Here is a 19,174-nt window from a genome sequence, read left to right on the forward strand (position 1 = left end):
ACACCCAAAGGTCATCTAGATCAACCCCCCTGCAATGCAGCCGAGGTTGTTAATCCTAGCCAGGTTGTTAATTGGGACTAACTATGGAGAGTAATGGTTCCCCAATATTTCAAGACTCAGTTAGTTCCTGCAGACTGGTGCTGGTTTTAACCCGTAAGGCCCTTAAATGCAACCCAGCCAGATGGGCAGGGTATAAATGATAAAATTCTTATTATTAAATAATATTATTAAATGCTCCAGAGCCAGGATATCAGAAGGACCAACTTCTGGCGAGGGCTGCTAACTTAAGACTGCTCCATATGATTGATTTATTGAGCACTGATCCTGATTTGCTTGCACAGAGCTTATGCAGAGGGGCAATGTCCGCTCTTTATTGTGCCTTTGTTCTCATTTGTTTGCCAAGGGGCTGTACGCCTTCCCATCAACCGATCATTGTCCTATACCAGGGGTGGCCAACTCCCAAGAGACTACGATCTACTCACAGAGTTAAAAACTGGCAGTGATCTACCCCCTTTTGGGGGGTTCAGGCCAAAGTCGTTGAGCTTCTTTTAGGAAGGAGGAAGGCCCATTTTGGGGGGGTTCGGGTCAAAGTTGTTGAGTTTTTTCAGGAAGGAAGTAAAATACTGAGCTTTTTAAAAGGGAAGTCACAGTTGTTCAGTTTCTTTGTGGGGAGCCAATGATCTACCAGTGATCTACCGCAGATGTCCAGTGATCTACCAGTAGGTCACGATCTACCAGTAGATCACGATCTACCTGTCAGACATGCCTGTCCTTTAGTTCAATTCCCCGTCACTTTCCTAACAGCAAAAAGTCTGTTGTTGCTTTTGAAGTGGATTTAATGCCCTTGAGCACTTTAATCCACTTTATTTGCACAGACCTAAATTTCTAGCACGCGATTCAGCCCCTCTCACGAAATAGTGAGAGTCTGGAGCTAATGTTAACAGCATCAAACAGGGATTAGAGAAAATGGAGGAGAAGAGGGGAGTCAAAGTGAGGACTGTCAAGTAAAACCTTTCTGGGGAGTCAACAAATTCATGGAGGTCAAGAGTATAAATGGTTACTAGCCACGAAGTAACTTTATTGAGATCAACCTGCTTTCTCTGCTTCTTCTTTATATATAAAAATGTATTTATTACACTGCTCGTCCTCTTGATTTTTTAACATTATTAGTATTGATGGTCCAGTTGGCTTTGACTTCGGTTGGCATCTGACAGTGCCGCAATTGGATTTGTAAGCTACAGGTGAAACTCGGAAAATTAGAATATCGTCAAAAAGTGCATTTATTTCAGTAATGCAACTTAAAAGGTGAAACCAATATATGAGATAGATGCATGGCATGCAAAGCAAGATATGTCAAGCCTTTATTTGTTGTAATTGTAATTATTTGTCGTTAGGCGGGTCAATTATAAATGGAATGTAATTAATGAAATGTAACAGCGATGTTTATTTTTGTATTATTGTAACTATTTGTTTTATTACTGTGGAATTTCCAAAAGAAAGCATTTGTAAAAATTAAAATTAAAATAAAAAAAATAAAAAGTTGCAATACTGAAATAAATGCACTTTTTGACGATATTCTAATTTCCCCAGTTTCACCTGTATTTTCTGGGCTTTGTAGTGGGGAGATGGTGGGGAAACCTTTTAAAGTAAATAAATAGTGGTGTTTTCCCATGGAGAGCTGAGCATTCTGCCCGAGGCCAGCCCAGGACATTCAGAAAATTGCATCTCATATCCTCTGTGGTCTCACACCATTATAAATGGCTGTTTGGTTTGGCCTTTACTCTTTAATTCGAGAGCATAGGAGCTGGCTTGTTGAAGCAATTGAAAGAGAACTCTCTCCCCTGCACCCAGGAAGCCAAAATTCTGTTCAGCAAAACGTTGCAGAGTGCATTGGAAAGAGGCAGAGAGTCCCTAGAGCCCAAGTGTTAAGTAAGGTTATAGCGCCACCTACTGGCTGTTTAAAAAGTAACAAGCCTTATGCATCTCAATACACACTAATGTGGTTCAATTAACTGTTGCAGAGTGAAGAGTTCGATATCTACACCTTGTACTGCATGAACTACCCCAAGTAAGTATGAATCCCCAGCCTGTCTTTCTTAGCATATGTCTGGGTCTCGTAACTCCTTTCTGCTAAAATCCCCTGGTCGCCCCCAAACCTATCATTCTCACTGCCCACTTCAAGGGAAATCTTGCCCAGATCACACACACACTGCTGCATTTGCTGCTTCTCATTCATTCTTATATTCTCCCGCCAGTTTCCATTCCTTATTTTCCAGATTTTTTTCATTAGTATGGATCATAAGCTCTGCAGGCAGGGACAAGTGACTTTCTCCTCTTCTCACAAATATCACTTTCCAACCTGCTCACGCCCAAACAGGCTGCAGCTCTGTGCCCTTGAAATGTCCAGGAGCAGCTTTTTCTTCCTTGCTGAGGACTGGAAACTTCGGCGAAAGCTGTTGAAACTCAAGATGACTTCCGCTCAGCAAAATCCTAGGTCGGCCCGAGGAAACGGCCTTCCTTTGACGCCCTCTTCCCTTTCCGCCCACTTGTCCCCTTCCTTCCCACCCCCTCAGAGTTGTTTGTTTTCTTTTTAATAATAATAACAACAACAACAACAACAACAATCACGCCTCCCATCTCTCGCCCTCCCCAAGCTCAGTCTCGGTGCTGCGGGAATGCATGGAGAACGACTCCCTGGCCAAGTTCTTCCGCGAGAGGCAAGCCACTCTGTCACATTCGCTGCCCCTGGAGACGTATCTCTTGAAGCCCGTCCAACGGATCCTGAAATACCATTTGCTGCTGCAGGTCAGGATTGGGGCCCTGGCGGGCTTATCGAGGGTCTGGGCAGACTGGGAATGCGAGGAGGAGGAAGGCTGTGGCGGTTTGGAAATGGCTCTTTAGAGCCACGTTCCCGCCATACATTTAAAGCACTACGATGCCATGGCTGCCCCCCCCCCAAAGAATTCTGGGAGTTGCAGTTTGTTGAGGATGCTGGGAGCTGTTAAGAGATCCCCCGTTCCCCTCCCAGGCAGGGCTACATTGCCCAGAGTTTCCTGTGAAGAGGGATCAACTCTGGTAATCGAAGCTCCTGGACTCTGGTGCTGTGATCGCAGCTTTGCATAAGAACATAAGAAGAAGCCTGCTGGATCAGGCCAATTTTAGCCAAAGTGTCAGTCAATCAAATACCTTCATTGGCATTGCAGTATAAAACGTTCAAAGTAACTGGGATAATTTAAAAAACAAGGGTGGGCTGTCATCTTGTCATATTGTTTCTTCTATTGCTGGCTCGTCCCTGACCCCCTCCCTTTGCCTTCCCTTCCCAGGAACTGGCAAAGCATTACGACAAGAGCAGTCCCGGCTACGATGCCGTGGAAGAGGCGAGCATCACCATGACGGCCGTGGCTTGGTACATCAATGACATGAAGCGCAAGCAGGAACACGCCAGCCGGCTGCAGGTATTAAAAAGGAAAAAAACTCAAGAGCTGATCGTGCCGAGGGCACACCAGAATTATATGATAACTAAATGCCCTCAAGAAGGGACCAGCCAGATGTTTGCCTCCCTGGGTGCTGCGGCAGAGAAGATCCTTCAGCAGGTACTTGCCTCCGTTCCAGCAACCAGGACATGTCGGAGGAAATAAACCATTATACATTGCTGGGAATGCATATGACACATCGCATTATAGGAAAGTTTTTAATGTTTGATGTTTTATTATGTTTCGATATACAGTCGTACCTCTGCTTACGTATCCCTCTGGATACGTAAACTTCGGGTTGCGAACGCGGCAAACTTCCGGGTTTCGCCGTGCGCGCATGCACAGAAGGGCGCCTCCAGTTACAAAGTTTTCGGGATACGGCCAGGCCTCCGGAACGGATCCTGTTCATAACCGGAGCTACCACTGTATGCTGTAAGCCACCCAGAGTGGCTGGGGAAACCCAGCCAGATCAGTATAAATAATAAAATTATTTATTAGTATTATTGTTGTTTTTGGCAAATCAGACCAGTCCCCTTCCCCATGGAGCTTATGAAACCCCCCAGACTACCGATTCAGTAATTGTTTGCAGGAAAACAAAAAATAAAAAAAATTCCTTCCAGTAGCACCTTAGACACCAACTAAGTTTGTCATAGGTATAAGCTTTCGTGTGCATGCACACTTCTTCGGATACCAAGTTTGCACCACAATTAGACTTTGTCCCTCCCTTAATTGATCATTTGTTCTGATTCATTTGCACAGACAATGAGCATTCATCCTGATTTGCTTGCGGGCTCTTGACACATCTTGCTATTGAGCATTCATTGACACACACACACCCCTACTTTGCAATGCATTTTCCTATTCCTTTTCAATAATAATAATAATAATAATTTTATTTTTACGCCGCCCTCCCCGGCTGGAGCCAGGCTCAGAGCAGCTAACATGATATAAATAATACAATATGCGCAAAAACAAGCAATCAATTAAAATGCATCCCAAAATTAATTCAAATAAAGTTAAAGTTAAAACTGAACAAATGACAATCCTCAGGTTAAAATTGAAAGCGGTTAACACTCACCAGGACCAACTGTTTCCACTGATATTATAAGGACTGGGAAACCTCCCTCCTGCTTGTTCTTATACAAAGAGAAAATGAGTCAGACTGAACCCTAACCAAAGGCCTGGCGGAACAGCTCAGTCTTGCAGGCCCTGCAGAAGGAGGTCAAATCTCGCAGGGCCCTGGTCTCTTGTGAGAGAGAGCGTTCCACCTGGCTGGGGCCACGGCCGAAAAGGCCCTGGCTCTGGTTGAGGCCAGCCTAGTCTCCCTGGGGCCCAGAATCTTCAGGGGGTTGTTATTTGCAGACCGTAAGCCATTATCTTTTGAATGTGTGCTGGGGCACCAGAGCGTTTTAAACCCGCTTTAATTTTGCAAGCCCAAAGTCCCAGAATGCACCTGAAACCCTTCTGCAAAATAGGGGCGTCCAATGTCACTCGGTACTAGATCCAACCGCTAGGCATACTCAAACTGCCTTGGTTTCTAAACAGGCCCATACCCTTAAATTGCGTCTGGTAACTCTCTTTCCTCTTTGGGAACTGAGCTCTGTCTCCTGTTTTCCCTCCTGCCCCATCCCTCCATAGCTGCCAAGTCTCCCGTTTTCCCCGGGAAAACCCCTTTTTCCTTACCTTTTCCCGGTGGTCCCCCGTATCACTTCGTCTCCCGTTTTTCTCCATTATTTTCTCCTGCCGGCGGCCATTTTTTTTCTTTCCGATTTGCCCTTCTATGGCCACCAAAAATGGCCGCCGCTGGCTTCAAAAGTCGCATCTACGCATGTCCGGAAGTGCATAGACGTGACTTCCGGTGTTGGCGGCGGCCATTTTGGTGCCCATAGATGGGCGAAGCGACACCGGAAGTTGCGTCGGCACACTTCCTGACATGCGTACAAGTGACTTTTGAAGCCAGCGGCGGCCATTTTGGGTGCCCATAGAAGGGCAAAGCAAGACCGGAAGTTACATTGACGCAACTTCCGGTGTAAAATGGCTGCCGGTCCCGGATTCTGCAGTCCGGAACTTGGAAGGTAACCATCCCTCTGTCCCTTTTCTAGGAGATCCAGAGGCAGCTAGTTGGCTGGACAGGCCCAGAGCTGGGGGCTTTTGGAGAGCTGGTCCTGGAGGGTCAGTTCCGGGTGCCACGGGCACGCAAGGAGAGGGTCTTCTTCCTCCTCAGCAAGGTGATCCTGATCGCCAAGCGCCGCGGAGAAGCCTTCGTCTACAAGAGCCACATCTTTGTAAGAGGGGCTGGGGGGAGGGTGGGGGGGAGGAAGAATGAGAGGCCCGGATTTCGGGGGCACGTAGAGTCACAGAATACCAGGAAAGCTTATAAGAACAAGATCCAGGGAATTACAGGCTGGTTAGCTTAATGCCTGTCCCCGGAAAAGTGGTGGAAAGCATTCTTAAAGGCCAAATAAGTAAGCATATTATAGAAGAACAAGCCTCGCTGAAGCAGAGACAGCATGGCTTGTGGAAGAACAATCCCTGTCTCACAGGCACTTGTGGCCTTCTAGATACTCTTGGATTCCAATCAGCTCCAGCCAGCGTGGCCAGTGGTTAGGGATGATGGGAGTTGTAGCACAGCAACATCTGGAAGGCCACGATTCTCCACCCCCAGTCTCGGAGCTCAAAAGGCAGGCTTGGGTCTCTGAGGAGGGGCTCTGGATTCAGGTCCCCGTCTCCAGCCCGGACGGAGCAGGTCATTCACACAGCCTCCAATCCGCCTTGCGTTAAGTGCGAGCAGGATTCTTGTGAGAGTGGGCAGAACGAGGAGAGTGTTTTGTGGATGGGAGACGGAAGGCAGAAGTACGATGAAAAGTGCTCTGAAAGTCGGAGGACAGATGTAATGTAAAATCTGCTCCGTGAGGCTGAAGATAGATGTAACATAAAAAGTGCTTTGTGAGGCTGGAGAGAGAGAGAGAGAGTATAGGAAAGAGGCCTCAGAGCATGTCCCTGAGCTGGTTTCCTCCCAGCTTTGCAACTGTAATGGCAAGTGTGCAGTCCAGGGCCGGATTGAGGTTTGATGAGGCCCTAAGCTACTAAAGGTAATGGGGCCCTTTATATGCCCAGCTACCCTTTGTCAACAACAAATGGCCGCTGTTTTCTGTGTTGAATATATGCTAGATGGTAATTGATGGACCTAATAGGTATCTCAAGCCATTTGCACATGCAGAATGTCGGCACCCTATATATAGAAAGGAGCAAACCAGTGATATTTCAGGGAGCAGGCAAGCAGGCGGGGCCCATGACTTGCATCGTAGGAGCCTATACAACACAAAACACTGTTGCTGTACGTAGGTTTTTATTTTATTTGTTTTTTATCTTATATTTTGGAAATGTACATCCAGTTTTGTTTTTCTTTTAAAAATTTTTGGGGGGCCGCCAAGAGAGTGGGGCCCTGAGTTGGAGCTTGTTTAGCTTATACGTAAATCCGGCACTGTTTATGCCCCTCCAACCTCCATGCTTCAGGCAGAGTCTCTCCCATGCTTCAGGCAGAGTCTCATTTTTAATCTCTGAGCTCAGTCCTGGAAGAGCATTTGGTTTGAAGGCAGCAAGGGCACTTCCAGAGAGCGTCCTTGCTGCTCTAGAAACGGTGCCTCTGTCTTCACGCCAAACGATTGGACGAGATGGCGACATTTCCATTCCTTTTTTCTTTCTTTCTTTTTTCGCCTCTGGCTCTACAGTGCTGCAACCTGGCCCTGCAGGAGAACACAAAGGACCCCATGAGCTTCAAAATCTCTGACCTCTCCATCCCCAAACAGCAGCACGTGGTTCAGGTGAGACACCCGAGCTCCAGCGGGGTTCAAAGTCGAGCTGAGCGGGAAGGCAAAATGAAAGCACAAAAACACCCGCAAGCATTGCGCAGGGCTTTGCAGTGTTTGAGCACTGTGCGCCAGGTGCATCATGGGAAACTAATATTGGGTAATGGGGAGTTCTCGGCATGCTTTTATACACCTGAGATACCTGGCTGTGGAAAATGCACCTAAATGCTGGCCTTTGCTACTGCAGGTGAGGAACCAGGAAGAAAAACGTCTGTGGATCCATTATCTGAAGCGGTTAATCGTGGAGAATCACCCAGCATCCATCCCCCAGAAGGTAACTAGAGTCCAAGAGTAGCCGCGTCAAGTGTTACCTGCTGGCGGGAGATAATCTGGAATCCTGTTAGACCTTGTGGAGGTACCTGTGTGGCTCGGGGAGAGAGAAAGAGAAATTAGAGGTCCCTCCAGGCATCTGTTTCATTGTGCATTCACGATATTTATCTGTTTGTTTATAAAAAATATTTACATACAGCTGTATCATCAAAATATATCACTCCCACTCACCAGTCTAGCTGCTGGTGACAGTAAGAGCTGTTCGACAGTGGAATTTGCTGCCAAGAAGTGTGGTGGAGTCTCCTTCTTTGGAGGTCTTTAAGCAGAGGCTTGACAGCCATATGTCAAGAATGCTTTGATGGTGTTTCCTGCTTAGCAGGGGGTTGGACTGGATGGCCCTTGTGGTCTCTTCCAACTCTATGATTCTATGCTGCATTCTGGATTAGTTGTAGTTTCCGGGTCACCTTCAAAGGCAGCCCCACGTAGAGTGCATTGCAGTAGTCCAAGCGGGAGATAACCAGAGCATCCACCTGTCTGTGGGCAGGGAGGGTCTCAGCCTGCGTACCAGATGGAGCTGGCAGACGGCTGGACGAACAGCGTGGCTCAGAATAAGGCAGTGTCCTCTGTTTTGTGTCACCCCAGGAGTGGGTTGTTTATTAATGGATTGCATTTCCATCCCACCTTTTTCTCCCTGGAGCTGAAGGGTGGTGTACATGGTTCATCCCCACAACAACCCTGCGAGGTAGGTGAGGCTGAGAGGCAGCGTCTGGCCCAAGGTCACTCAGTGAACTTCATATCCGAGTACGGGGATTTGAACCCTGGTCTCCTGGGTCCTCAGCCGACTTCTACACCATGCTGTCTCTTGCACTTGACCATGTCTGATTCTTCCTTCCCTTTTGCTCTTTGTTGCAGGCTAAGCAAGTCCTGTTAGAGAACAGCTTCCAGGGTAAGAGCCTGAATCTCTTTCCCCCTCCTTCCCAAACTCTTGAGGCTTTTCATTTCCATAGGATCTTAGCTCTGGACTCTTCTGCATAAACCAAAGGCACCTGGCTCCTTGTTACAGTGGTCCCTTGGCTCTCAAACTTAATCCATTCCGGAAGTCCGTTCCAAAACCAAAGGGTTCCAAAACCAAGGCACGCTTTCCCAAAGAAAGTAGTGCAAAATGGATTAATCTGTTCCAGACTTTTAAAAACAACCCCTAAAACAGCAATTTATCATGAATGTTACTAACGAGACCATCTATAACCATCTATATATATAAAAATGTAGAGGGTGCATGTTTGTTCCAATGAACCTTTCTCCACAACCGCTTACCCGATTGTCCTCAAATTTGCCCACAACATCGGGAGCGCATGTGAGAGTGTCTCTATCCATTTACATTGTCCATACGCAAACCTAGGACAGGTAGAAACCTGGATTTGTATACAAAAAAATTGCCCCCTCCAGTGGACATCCAACAAACAACACCCAACATACTGCCAAAATCCCGCCCACTCCCCATTCACCCCACCAATCAAAATCCAACATACACCCAATCCCGCCCACTCCCCGTCCACCCCACCAAACAAAATCCAACATACACCCTAAATCCCGCCCACTCCCCATCCACCCCACCAAACAAAATCAAACATACACCCAAAATCCCGCCCACTGGCAAAATAACGGCCACTCTCCATCCACCCCACCACCCTGGGACACAGCCCACCCCAGAGAACAGACCTCTGCCAGGGACCAGGCCACCCCAACAGTAGCCCTCTCCCCAAGGACCCCCTCCCACCATGGAGGTATCTACCCCAGAAATCCCCCCACTCCCCAGAGATCCCCCCCATAGGTCTCGGCCTTCACCATCCTACCCGATCCACAGTCTGTGCCCTCCGCTCATATCTCGCCCAATCCACGATCCCCGTCCTCCTCGGAGATCTCCCCACCGACACGAAACAGCCCAGTGAGGCCTACAGGGGAGTCTGAAGGGGGACTCTGAGGGCCCATTTCACAGACTAAGCCACAGCAACGCGTGGCAAGGCCAGCTAGTTGACCCATAAAATGAAAACAATAATGTACGCTACTATAAAATAAATAAGACAGTATTGTAGATAATAAGAATAAAAATTATTATTGTTTCTTACCTGCACCGATGATAGTCATTGTGTGGATAGGTGTTTTTTTAATCCATTTCTGCCGTCACACAATCAATCAGTAGCTGAACTGGGTTCCACACAGCCACAAAAACAAATTAACCGAAAAAGCCTCAAAGACAAAACCACAAAATAAAGAGCAAAAGCACCAAACTTAATCCGTTCTGGAAGTCCGTTTGACTTCCGAAATGTTCGAAAACAAAGGCACAGCTTCTGATTGGTGCAGGCGCCCTGGAAACAATAGCCAACAGTCGCATTGGACGTTCGGCTTCTGAAAAACATTAAAAAACCGGAACACTTACTTCCGGGTTTTCAGCATTTGTGAACCAAGGTATTTGCATTTTTTATTTTCATCTGCAGGCTCCCCAGAGGTTTTCTACAGCCCAGGGGCTCCCAAGAAGACCTTGCCTTCTACGCGGGTTGATGAGTCCATGGCGTGCAGCCGAAGCCGGCGGCAATCGGGTGAGGAAGTCATAGAATCATAGAATTGACGAGTCGGAAGGTACCCCAAGGGTCATCTAGTCCAGCCCCCTTCAGTGCAGATGAAGGAGGGATGGAAAGGGATTTGGTGCAGTTCACATTCAAGGGGAGAAATTCCCCAGATAGAGTGTTTTCCAAGAAAAGATGCAAACTGAAATTCCGCCATCCTTTGAAATTCACCCACCTCCGAATTTTGCAATGCGGTTCACCAGGCAAGTCAGCAGATGCAAAATTATGTGTATAAATGCATATATTAGTGAAGGTGGCTTACAAAAAATGCTTAATATTATGGAAAGTTGCTTTGGGAAATTGCACCTTGGGCAGAATTACAGTGGTGCCTCGACTTACAAATTTAATCCGTTCCGAAGGCACCTTCGTAGGTCGAAAAATTCGTAAGTCGAAAAGCGCCATTGGAAACGTGATTTTCCATAGGAATGCATTGGAAACGGAAAAATTCGTAAGTTGAAGCAACCCCATCTAAAAATTCGTAAGTCGAAAAAACCCTATCTAAAGCCGCCGCAGTTTCCGTTCGGATGTCGAGAAATTCGTAAGCATGCGGCCATTTGCCCCGTTCGCAAGTCGAAAAATTCGGTTGTCGAGTCGTTCGTATGTCGAGGTACCACTGTACATGCAAAGTATGTATCTTAGGAAGTACTAGAACGGACTCCCTTGGGAGGTGGCGGAGTCTCCTTCCTTGGAGGCTTTTAAGCAGAGGTTGGATGGCCGTCCGTCAGGGAAGCTTTAGCTGAAGTTCCTGCATTTAAGATTATTCATTTACGTTTGACCAGGCTAGAGCCTGGAGTGAAGCACGTTCCTCGCTTCATATTTGAATATTTACGGGTTGGGTCTTATCACTTTCAAATCTCTTCCCTTTGATCACGTTTGTTTGCCGCAAGTCAAAAGATAGCGAATTATTGGTAATAGCTATTGGTTTTCCTACAAGTTAGTTACATTAGTAGGCAAAGAATTGTGTATGTAGGTAAGTTGTGTGTGTGTGTGTGTGTGTGTGTGTGTGTGTGTGTGCTATAAATTTCCTTTACCCTAGTAAGATTGTCTAAAAATACCATACTTTTCCATGTATAAGACAAGGGTTTTTTTATTTTAAAAATATATTCAAAATTGTGGGTCGTCTTATACACAGATACAATCCCCCCCATTTTCTCAATTTGGAGTCCCCCAAAATAGTCTTACACAATGGGGTGTGTTATACACAGAAAAATACAGTACATTCCATGCAATATATTCTCTCTTTTTTAGCTGCAAGATTAGATCAGAACATCCATTTAGTTTTGCATCCATTTGCGTTTTGAATAAATATGCAATTAATTGTTGACATTTCGGATTTTATTGCATCATAGTGTGTCGTGCAAACCTGCTCGTCATAATAATACTATTTATAGGGAAGGGAGGTGGGCGCTGGGGATGAGTTTATGAGGCCAAGCGGGTGATGGGCTCTCCTCCAAAAAATTAGGGAATCACTGATTTAGTAGCTGGAGTTAAAGAGCAGCGTCTGAGCCTGTGCCTTTGCCACGGAGCCCAGGCGGCTTCAGTAGGCGAGTGAATTCTGGGCATGACAAAACTTCCATTTCCTTTTCCCCCAGACCCACCGGAGTTCATGTATAGCCCCGAACGAGCGCGGCGGAGCTGCCCCATCTTGCAGCTGGAGAAGACTGGCTCCTATCGCCGCAGCCGCAGACAGTCTGGTGAGGAAAAAACAGGCCTCTCTCTCTGGAGAATTACCCATTTCTGTGCAGGCCGGGACGGAGGTTTGCAAAAGACACCCTGTGTTCTACAGAGCAGCACTAGGGGGCAGTGCGCTGCAGGAAAAGCTGCATTCTTAACAAGCGGTGCAAAACAATAAATCTGCAAAACAATAAATCTGCCGGCAGGTTTGCAAAGCTAAGTCTGGTTTCGGATTGGATGGGAAGCCGTGTGTTTTGATCCCTGCATGGCAGGGGGTTGGACTAGATGACCCTCGGGCAGGGTGGATAAAAATCAATGGATTAAAAATAATAATTTAAAAATCAGATTTAAATCAGAGTTTTAAAATAAAATGCTTTTGGAGGAAAAATCTTTCTAAAGATAGTTTTTCTATTTAAGTTGCATTATAATCCAAAGGCTATTCATCAGGAAATAAGGATTTGTTTTAAGTTTTTCATGTGTGCTAAAATTCAGTCTAAGTTTTTTTAAAAAAACAACAAAACAAACATTTAACCACATCAGTTAACAAACATGGATGATATTGCTATAATGTTATTGCTTTAGTTAAATAAATTGTTTGAATTGTTATTAAAGAAATGATTGTTTTCCTCCTTCCAATCAAGTACAGCAGAAAAGCTGTCCAAATATAAATAGTTAACTTCTTAAACCTCACCATAATTTCATAATTATCTGTCTATGAATTTCTAATAGTATAACCAGATCAGTAATTTTTGATATAACTGTAAAAACCACTCTGAAAATTTATTATTCCAAAAATGAAAACTTCCTCTAAGATTATACCAGCAAGAATGAGTCTTTCTGTAAAAAAAAAAATGATTTAAATCAAGTCTTACTGACTAGTGATTTAAATCAAGTCTTACTGACTAGTGATTTAAATTGTGATTTAAATCAAATCCACCCTGCCCTCGGGTTCCCTTCCAACCCTGTGATTCTATGATTTCCGTTTCTATAAGACCAAACTTTCACTGGTCTTCATCTGGTGGGTCTAGGCTCTAGCTCCTGGGAGCACCATCACCAGGCAACTGGATTAAGAAATGGGTCTCCAAAATGCATGTTTCAGTTAAGAGGGATCATGAAAAGGTCACAGGTATCTGATGTTGGGGGGGCACCATTTTATTCTTATTTTTTAATGAAGAAGGAAATATGGGAATTTGTCAGTTGTAGAATCTGCTACAGGAAAGAGTCTGGGAGAATAATCATAGAAAATTTCTGTGGTTGATCAGCTTTCGGATATACTTTCAAATATATATATTTTCAGAGAATCACTTCCAAAGTGCAATCCCATTTCTCCAGAATATCATTTTCCCCAGAAGTTGCTTTTATGTATATGTAGATAGATAGATGATAGATGATAGATAGATAGATAGATAGATAGATAGATAGATAGATAGATGCAAGAACATATAATTCAAAACCATGGAACTGCATTAAAATTAGCCACATATACCAGAAACTACAAATTTGGGCCATTTCATTCACATCCCCTGGGAAACATTGGTTGCTAATATTAAGTAGAATTTTTAATACAGTATATATAAAATACTAGCTGGCCCTGCCACGCGTTGCTGTGGCTCATCCCTGTGATTTCCCCCACCCTGTACGGATCCATGACATGAACCTATGCTATGGATTCTAACCACTACACCACACTTCCTTCCCATCCCTACCTCCTCCCCCCCAGAGGGCCAGAGTTCTTTCTCCGCCCTCCGACAGGAATATCTGATGCAGGTTCCCGATCCCTATCCCTAAGAGGCAGAGCAAGAAGACCTCCCCCACTGGCAAGTTGATACTTACCCCTGGAGAACTGGGATCTAGTCCCTTAAAAATGCTTCCACAATAGATCTGCACTGGGAAACTCTGGGTTTCTTTTTGCTTTTTTGGTTGAAACAGATTAGCACGGCTGCCCCTCTGGAATTGACCCCGCCCATTTTTCATTTAAAACAAAATTCAGCTGCTGTGCCACTGAGACTAATGATGCCTTTTTTGTCCCCTCCTCCCTCCTCCTCTTCCCTTCCTCTGCTGCGGACGTTCTCAGACGTGGCCAAGATAAAGGTAGGTAGTTCTCTGCCATGCATGCTTCCTCGCCCCGGCTCTCCGTCTTGACCACTCTTTTTTGCTGCCGTTACACCTCGCGTTGCAGTACGGCGACTCTGCTGCTTCTCAAATATCCCAGCGGTAATCCCGTTCTGAGTGGTCTCTGTCCACTACGACGCTGGATTCCTGCATTGCAGGGGGTTGGACTAGATGACCCTTGGTGACTTCCAACTCTACAATTCTATGGCGAGCTGGACATTTGTCCTGTTCCAGCTACAGGTCTCTTTTCATGTCCCGATGGAGCCTCCAGGTCCAGCAGCAGTCTATCCAGATTCCTGGGTCCGTTTGGCCCCTGCGAGAACAGGATGCTGGGCTAGGTGGCCTGATTCAGCACCCAGGCCTCTCCTTAGGTCTTACATGTTCCCTAAATGCTCACCGCGGACCAACTGCATGTGCCCCTCTGATGTCCCCCGCTGCCCCTCTGCCAAAGTGGGTAGCCTCCTTGGGGCAGGGACCTCCCTTTGGGCTGCCTTGCATTATGTTGACGCCGCTGCTCTCAGCATAGCTCAGCCGTAATGCCGCAATCCCTTTCTGCAGCACGCTGACAGCGATGGAGAGCTCTTCCCAGCCACCGAGCCCCTCCAGCCGCCTGGCACCTCCTGCCCGGTGACGTCCAGTGGGGCGGAGGTGGACGCAGAGGAGTCCGACCAGGACGAAGGGGAGGCGGTGTTCTCTCTGGCCGGAGAGCCAGTCCCCGCCAATTTGTCCATCACGGAAGAAATCCTGGAACTGCTCAGCCAACGGGGCCTGGATGGAGAGTCGGGAAGGGACGGGCTAATTTTGGGAGAAGAGAGGCCAGAGGTGAGTAGCTTGGCCTCGCAGGGCACCCAGCAAAAGCAGGCAGCAGGCAGGATTGCCGTTGGCTGGGGTTCAGGGGTTGAGCTAGATGACCCTTGGGGGTCCCTTCTGACTCTACGGCTCTGTGGTTCTAAGAAGTTTTGGGGATTCTGTCCAAAGCTAGGGGAGCAGATGCGTAATTATTTATTATTAAGACATCTGGAGGCAGCCCTCCAGGGAAGTTTTTAATGTTGAATGCTATATTGTATTTTTAATATTCGATTGGGAGCAGCCCAGAGTGGGAGGGGTATAAATAATAATAATAATAATAATAATAATAATAATAATAATAATAATAATAATAATTTGTTGTTGTTGTTGTTGTTGTTGTTGTTGTTGTTATTATTGGAAGAGGCAGAGGCAGCCGTTGCTCCTCTCCTTCACAAACTGCGGAACTCACTGCTGCAAGATCTTTCGATGGCCACAAACATCAATGACTTTACAGCAACAGAAGAAAGATTTGGGGAGGGGGTGAGTCACAGGAAATGTGTGGCAGTTGGATCGCCCCTGAAGCATCTGTATGGAAGTAGTGAAATATCTTGGGTCTAATCCTGGTTATTACAGTATGTTAAAGGTAGACAGCCACATGAGCTGGTTCAGTTGTGGTTTAGTGGTAGCAGGGAGGACCTCCTTAGGCTATGAGCTTTAAAAGTTAGGGGCATGTGGGGGGAGGACTTTATTCCCCCGTTGCCGTTGAGACAGATCTGAGCAATGGGGTGGACTAGATGACCCCTTGGGTCCCTTGCAACTCTACAGTTCTTTGATTCCTCTGCCTTAGTGTCTCAAAGTCTTCAGCCGGTACAGAAAACACTGCTTTTTGAGCTTCGGGGAAGCCATTGCTCCTTAATTCTAAGCATGCAGGGACATTCTCAGTGGCGAGGGGGAATCACTCTGTACATGCTCAGAGGCCCTCTGATTATCTCGTATGCCTCTTTCAAGTCACCCATGATGACTGAGGAGGGATTCGAACCCAGGTCTCTGATGCAAAACACCACATTGGGTGTTGGTTCCAAGAGGCCCACAGGTGGCTGCAAAATGTTTTCCCCAACAGCTGGTCAAAGGTTTGTTGAACAAAAGTAACAGTTTATGGGAATTGTGGTCTCACCCTCGTTTGCCTCGGGTGTTTGGAGTGGTGTGGAGTTCCCCGGGCCATAATCACCATTCCTCTCGTTGTTCTCTTGCAGGATCAGCTCCTGAGAAGCGATACGTTAGAGGAGCTGGAGGAGAAGGCAGAAGAGGAGGCAGAGGAGGCAGTGGAAGAACATGGATCAGAGGGGGAAGAGGGCCCCCAGAGAGACCCGGTCCAGGAACAGCCGCCTCCGTTGCCTCGTCATCCCTTCACCAGCGACTCCTCGGAGGAAGAGGAGCAACGGGAGGAGTCCGCCGGTCCATCTCCTCTCCACGTCCTGGAGGACTTGGCCTCGGAGGAGGCAGGCAGGAAGCCAGGAGAGGGTGGGAGAAGCCCACCCCCCGAGGATCCTGGCCCATTGAAGCAGCCGCCGCCATGCGCCCAAAGCTCGCTGGGCCGAGACCAGAAGGCGGAGGGCGGAGCCAAGCATGACTCCACCTTGACGAAGGATGACTGGCTGCTGATTGAGAAAATCAAGAGCTACTACGAAGGGACAGAGGCTACAAACAAGGTGCCAGGTCTGAGCAAGGTGGAGGGTGCTCCTCCGGTGCCCGCCGGCGTGGTGCGAGAGTCCGTCCTTCGCTTCAACAGCATCTTGCGGCAGAACGATGGCCGGGACTCAGAAGTGGGTGGGGGCAAGATGGGGAAGCTCCGCCCACAACTGGGCCATGCGAGTCGGAGCAGGAGCCAGTCGTGTAACACCCAGCCGCCTTTCTGCCACGAGGATCCCAACGAGGGGCGGAGCCATCTGCCCGCAAGCCCCGAATGTTCCAAGAGGGGGAGGAGCCGCTCAGACGGCGGCCAATCGCCAGGCGGTTCTGAAAATTCCGCTGGTGGCGAGGCCCAATCGCCCCGGGCCTGCTACGAGGATTCTGAGAAGGGGCGGAGTCTGCCTGGGAGAACCCAGTTGGGCACCGCCCATGACGTTTCCGGAAGGACTGGAAGTGGGTGTGGCGAGGAGGAGGAGCCTACAGGGCCCGAGTTCAAATCCTGTGCAGAGATCCGGAGGGCTTGGCAGGAGAAGGAGCGGAGCGCTCTGGACACCCTGAAGAAAGGGGGCAAGGGGGCAGGCAAGGAGTTGCCCTCCTCCCTAGAGACGCCAGTTTACGCCGAACCCTTGTGCATCGTTGAGGATTCGGACTTGGAGGAACCGCACTCGGTTCCGAGCAGAGATCCGGAGGAAGAAGCCCACGGTCTGGGGGCGAAGGAGAGGCAGGCAGCTTTTGTGGGCGATGGATCTCGGGGCTACCTGCCCTCCCTGGACCTCTACGAGAGCAACGGGGACCCGTGTCTGCTGGAGAACTCTGAGCGCATCATCAGCAAGGTGCAGGCCTTGGCGAAAATGTACAGCGAGAAAATCAGCCGCCTGAAAGCTCAGGGCAGGGGGCTGGAGAGGCCCCGGGCTCCCCACCGGAGGACCCTCAGCAGGAGTCTGGCCGGGGTGCAGGAGGGGAAGCAAGGAGCTGCCATCCCCCACTGTGAGTGACCCTGTGTGTGATGCACTTCAGAAATTAGTCTGCCCCCCTCCAGAGGATTCTGGGAAAATGTGGCCTTCTGCTCCCAGCATTCCTCAGGACCAGGGTTTTATCTGTCTATCCGCAGGGTGCAGGGTGCACTGCTGTCGGAACAAGTCCACAGGCTGCTCTTCATGCCTCTGGGTGGGGTTTTGAGCAAAGCAAGGGGCCAGCACCGACAAGACCCTGCTGCCCACCTGCCTTCCTTGTTTTCATCCACAAGGTGTAGGGGTGGGGGGCGTGGGGAGGGGACCTTGCTACGAATGAGGCAGCAGTGTTTCTGGGTCCATGATGTGTTTGGGGGAAATGGGGGGGGGTCATCTGGGTCACCAAGTTGGATATTTATCTGTGGGGTTGATGTGAGATGGCTTTCTGAACGTGTGCGTGTGTGTGTGTGTGTGTGTGTGTGTGTGTGTGTGTGTGTGTGTGTGTAAGTGTAATGGATGGGGTACCAAACATGAATTTGATTCTGATTGGAATCTCTTGGGAGATTGGAGGTCACCGAAGAGGAAGTGATATTTATTTATCACATTTAAATCCCACCCTTTTCTCCCCGGGAACTCAAAGTGACATACGTGCTTCTCCCTCTCATTTAACCCCCACAACAACCCTGTGAGGGAGGTTAGGCTGAGAGGCAGTGGCAGGCCCAAGGTCACACCCAACGAGCTTCATGACTGCGTGGGGATTTGCACCTTGGTCTCCAAGGTCCTAGTCTGACACTCTAACCACTATGCCATACTCTCTCCCTGATTTGGGGTGATTTGGAATGCCACGCCGATGAACTGAAGGATTTGGGTGGGAAATCAGTTGGACTGGCTTCTGTGGCATTTAAATTCTAGATTAGCGTATTTTTAAAAAATGCAAATTGTGGACCCATCAAGGCAAATCTGCACAAAAAAATCCACACAAAAGTATCTAGCAGTGCCTTTGGGTGTTTTTGGTGGGTGGGGGGGACAGTTCCCCATCATCTACCCCGTCCCCCATCCCCCTCTTGTCATTTTTCCACAGGGGAGATGAGACAGGAAGAAGGGGCTCTTCCCTGTGCCTTAAGCATAATTCATATCCTGTTATTCGCTCTCATCCTTCCCAGGGTGATGAAGGGTTAGCTATACCCATTGCCACATTTTTTAAAAAAATGGGAAGAGAAAATGGCTCAGAGCTCAAACTGTTGTGTGGAGCACAGGTCTTGAACCCCAAGTGTGTTGGGACCCCAAGGTAAGTTAATAATAGAATAATAGAATTGTGGAGTTGGAAGGGACCCCAAGCGTCATTAATAATAATAATAATAATAATAATAATAATAATAATAAATTATATTATTTATACCCCGCCCATCTGGCCAGGTTCCCCCAGCCACTCTGGGCGGCTGCCAACAAAACATTAAAATACAGAAATCCACCAAACATTAAAAGCTTCCCTAAACAGGGCTGCCTTAAGATGCCTTCTAAAGGTCTGATAATTGTTGTTCTCTTTGACCTGTGGTGGGAGGGCATTCCACAGGGTGGGCGCCACTACCGAGAAGGCCCTCTGCCTGGTTCCCTGTAACTTGGCTTCTCGTAGTGAGGGAACCTCGGCGCTGGACCTCAGTGTCCGGGCAGAACGATGGGGGAGGAGACGCTCCTTCAGGTATACTGGACCGAGGCCGTGCAGT

The 19,174-nt window shown here is 47.9% G+C and overlaps 1 protein-coding gene across 2 annotated transcripts in view; it reads left to right on the forward strand.

Annotated features, from left to right (window-relative positions):
- Positions 1–19,174, forward strand: part of PLEKHG2 (pleckstrin homology and RhoGEF domain containing G2) — a 63,725-nt gene that overhangs the window by 32,951 nt on the left and 11,600 nt on the right. For both annotated transcript variants that reach the window (XM_060275464.2, XM_035119655.3), the window contains exons 6-17: positions 2,022–2,068; positions 2,655–2,805; positions 3,324–3,455; positions 5,576–5,758; positions 7,205–7,297; positions 7,530–7,616; positions 8,525–8,558; positions 10,108–10,209; positions 11,829–11,930; positions 13,985–14,001; positions 14,581–14,844; positions 16,065–17,487. In XM_060275464.2, the coding sequence (XP_060131447.2) occupies positions 2,022–2,068; positions 2,655–2,805; positions 3,324–3,455; positions 5,576–5,758; positions 7,205–7,297; positions 7,530–7,616; positions 8,525–8,558; positions 10,108–10,209; positions 11,829–11,930; positions 13,985–14,001; positions 14,581–14,844; positions 16,065–17,487 (2,635 nt within the window). The remainder of the gene's footprint in view (positions 1–2,021; positions 2,069–2,654; positions 2,806–3,323; positions 3,456–5,575; positions 5,759–7,204; positions 7,298–7,529; positions 7,617–8,524; positions 8,559–10,107; positions 10,210–11,828; positions 11,931–13,984; positions 14,002–14,580; positions 14,845–16,064; positions 17,488–19,174) is intronic.

The sequence above is a fragment of the Zootoca vivipara genome, chromosome 6 (assembly GCF_965207765.1).
Source record: "Zootoca vivipara chromosome 6, rZooViv2.hap1.1, whole genome shotgun sequence".
NCBI lineage: Eukaryota > Metazoa > Chordata > Lepidosauria > Squamata > Lacertidae > Zootoca > Zootoca vivipara.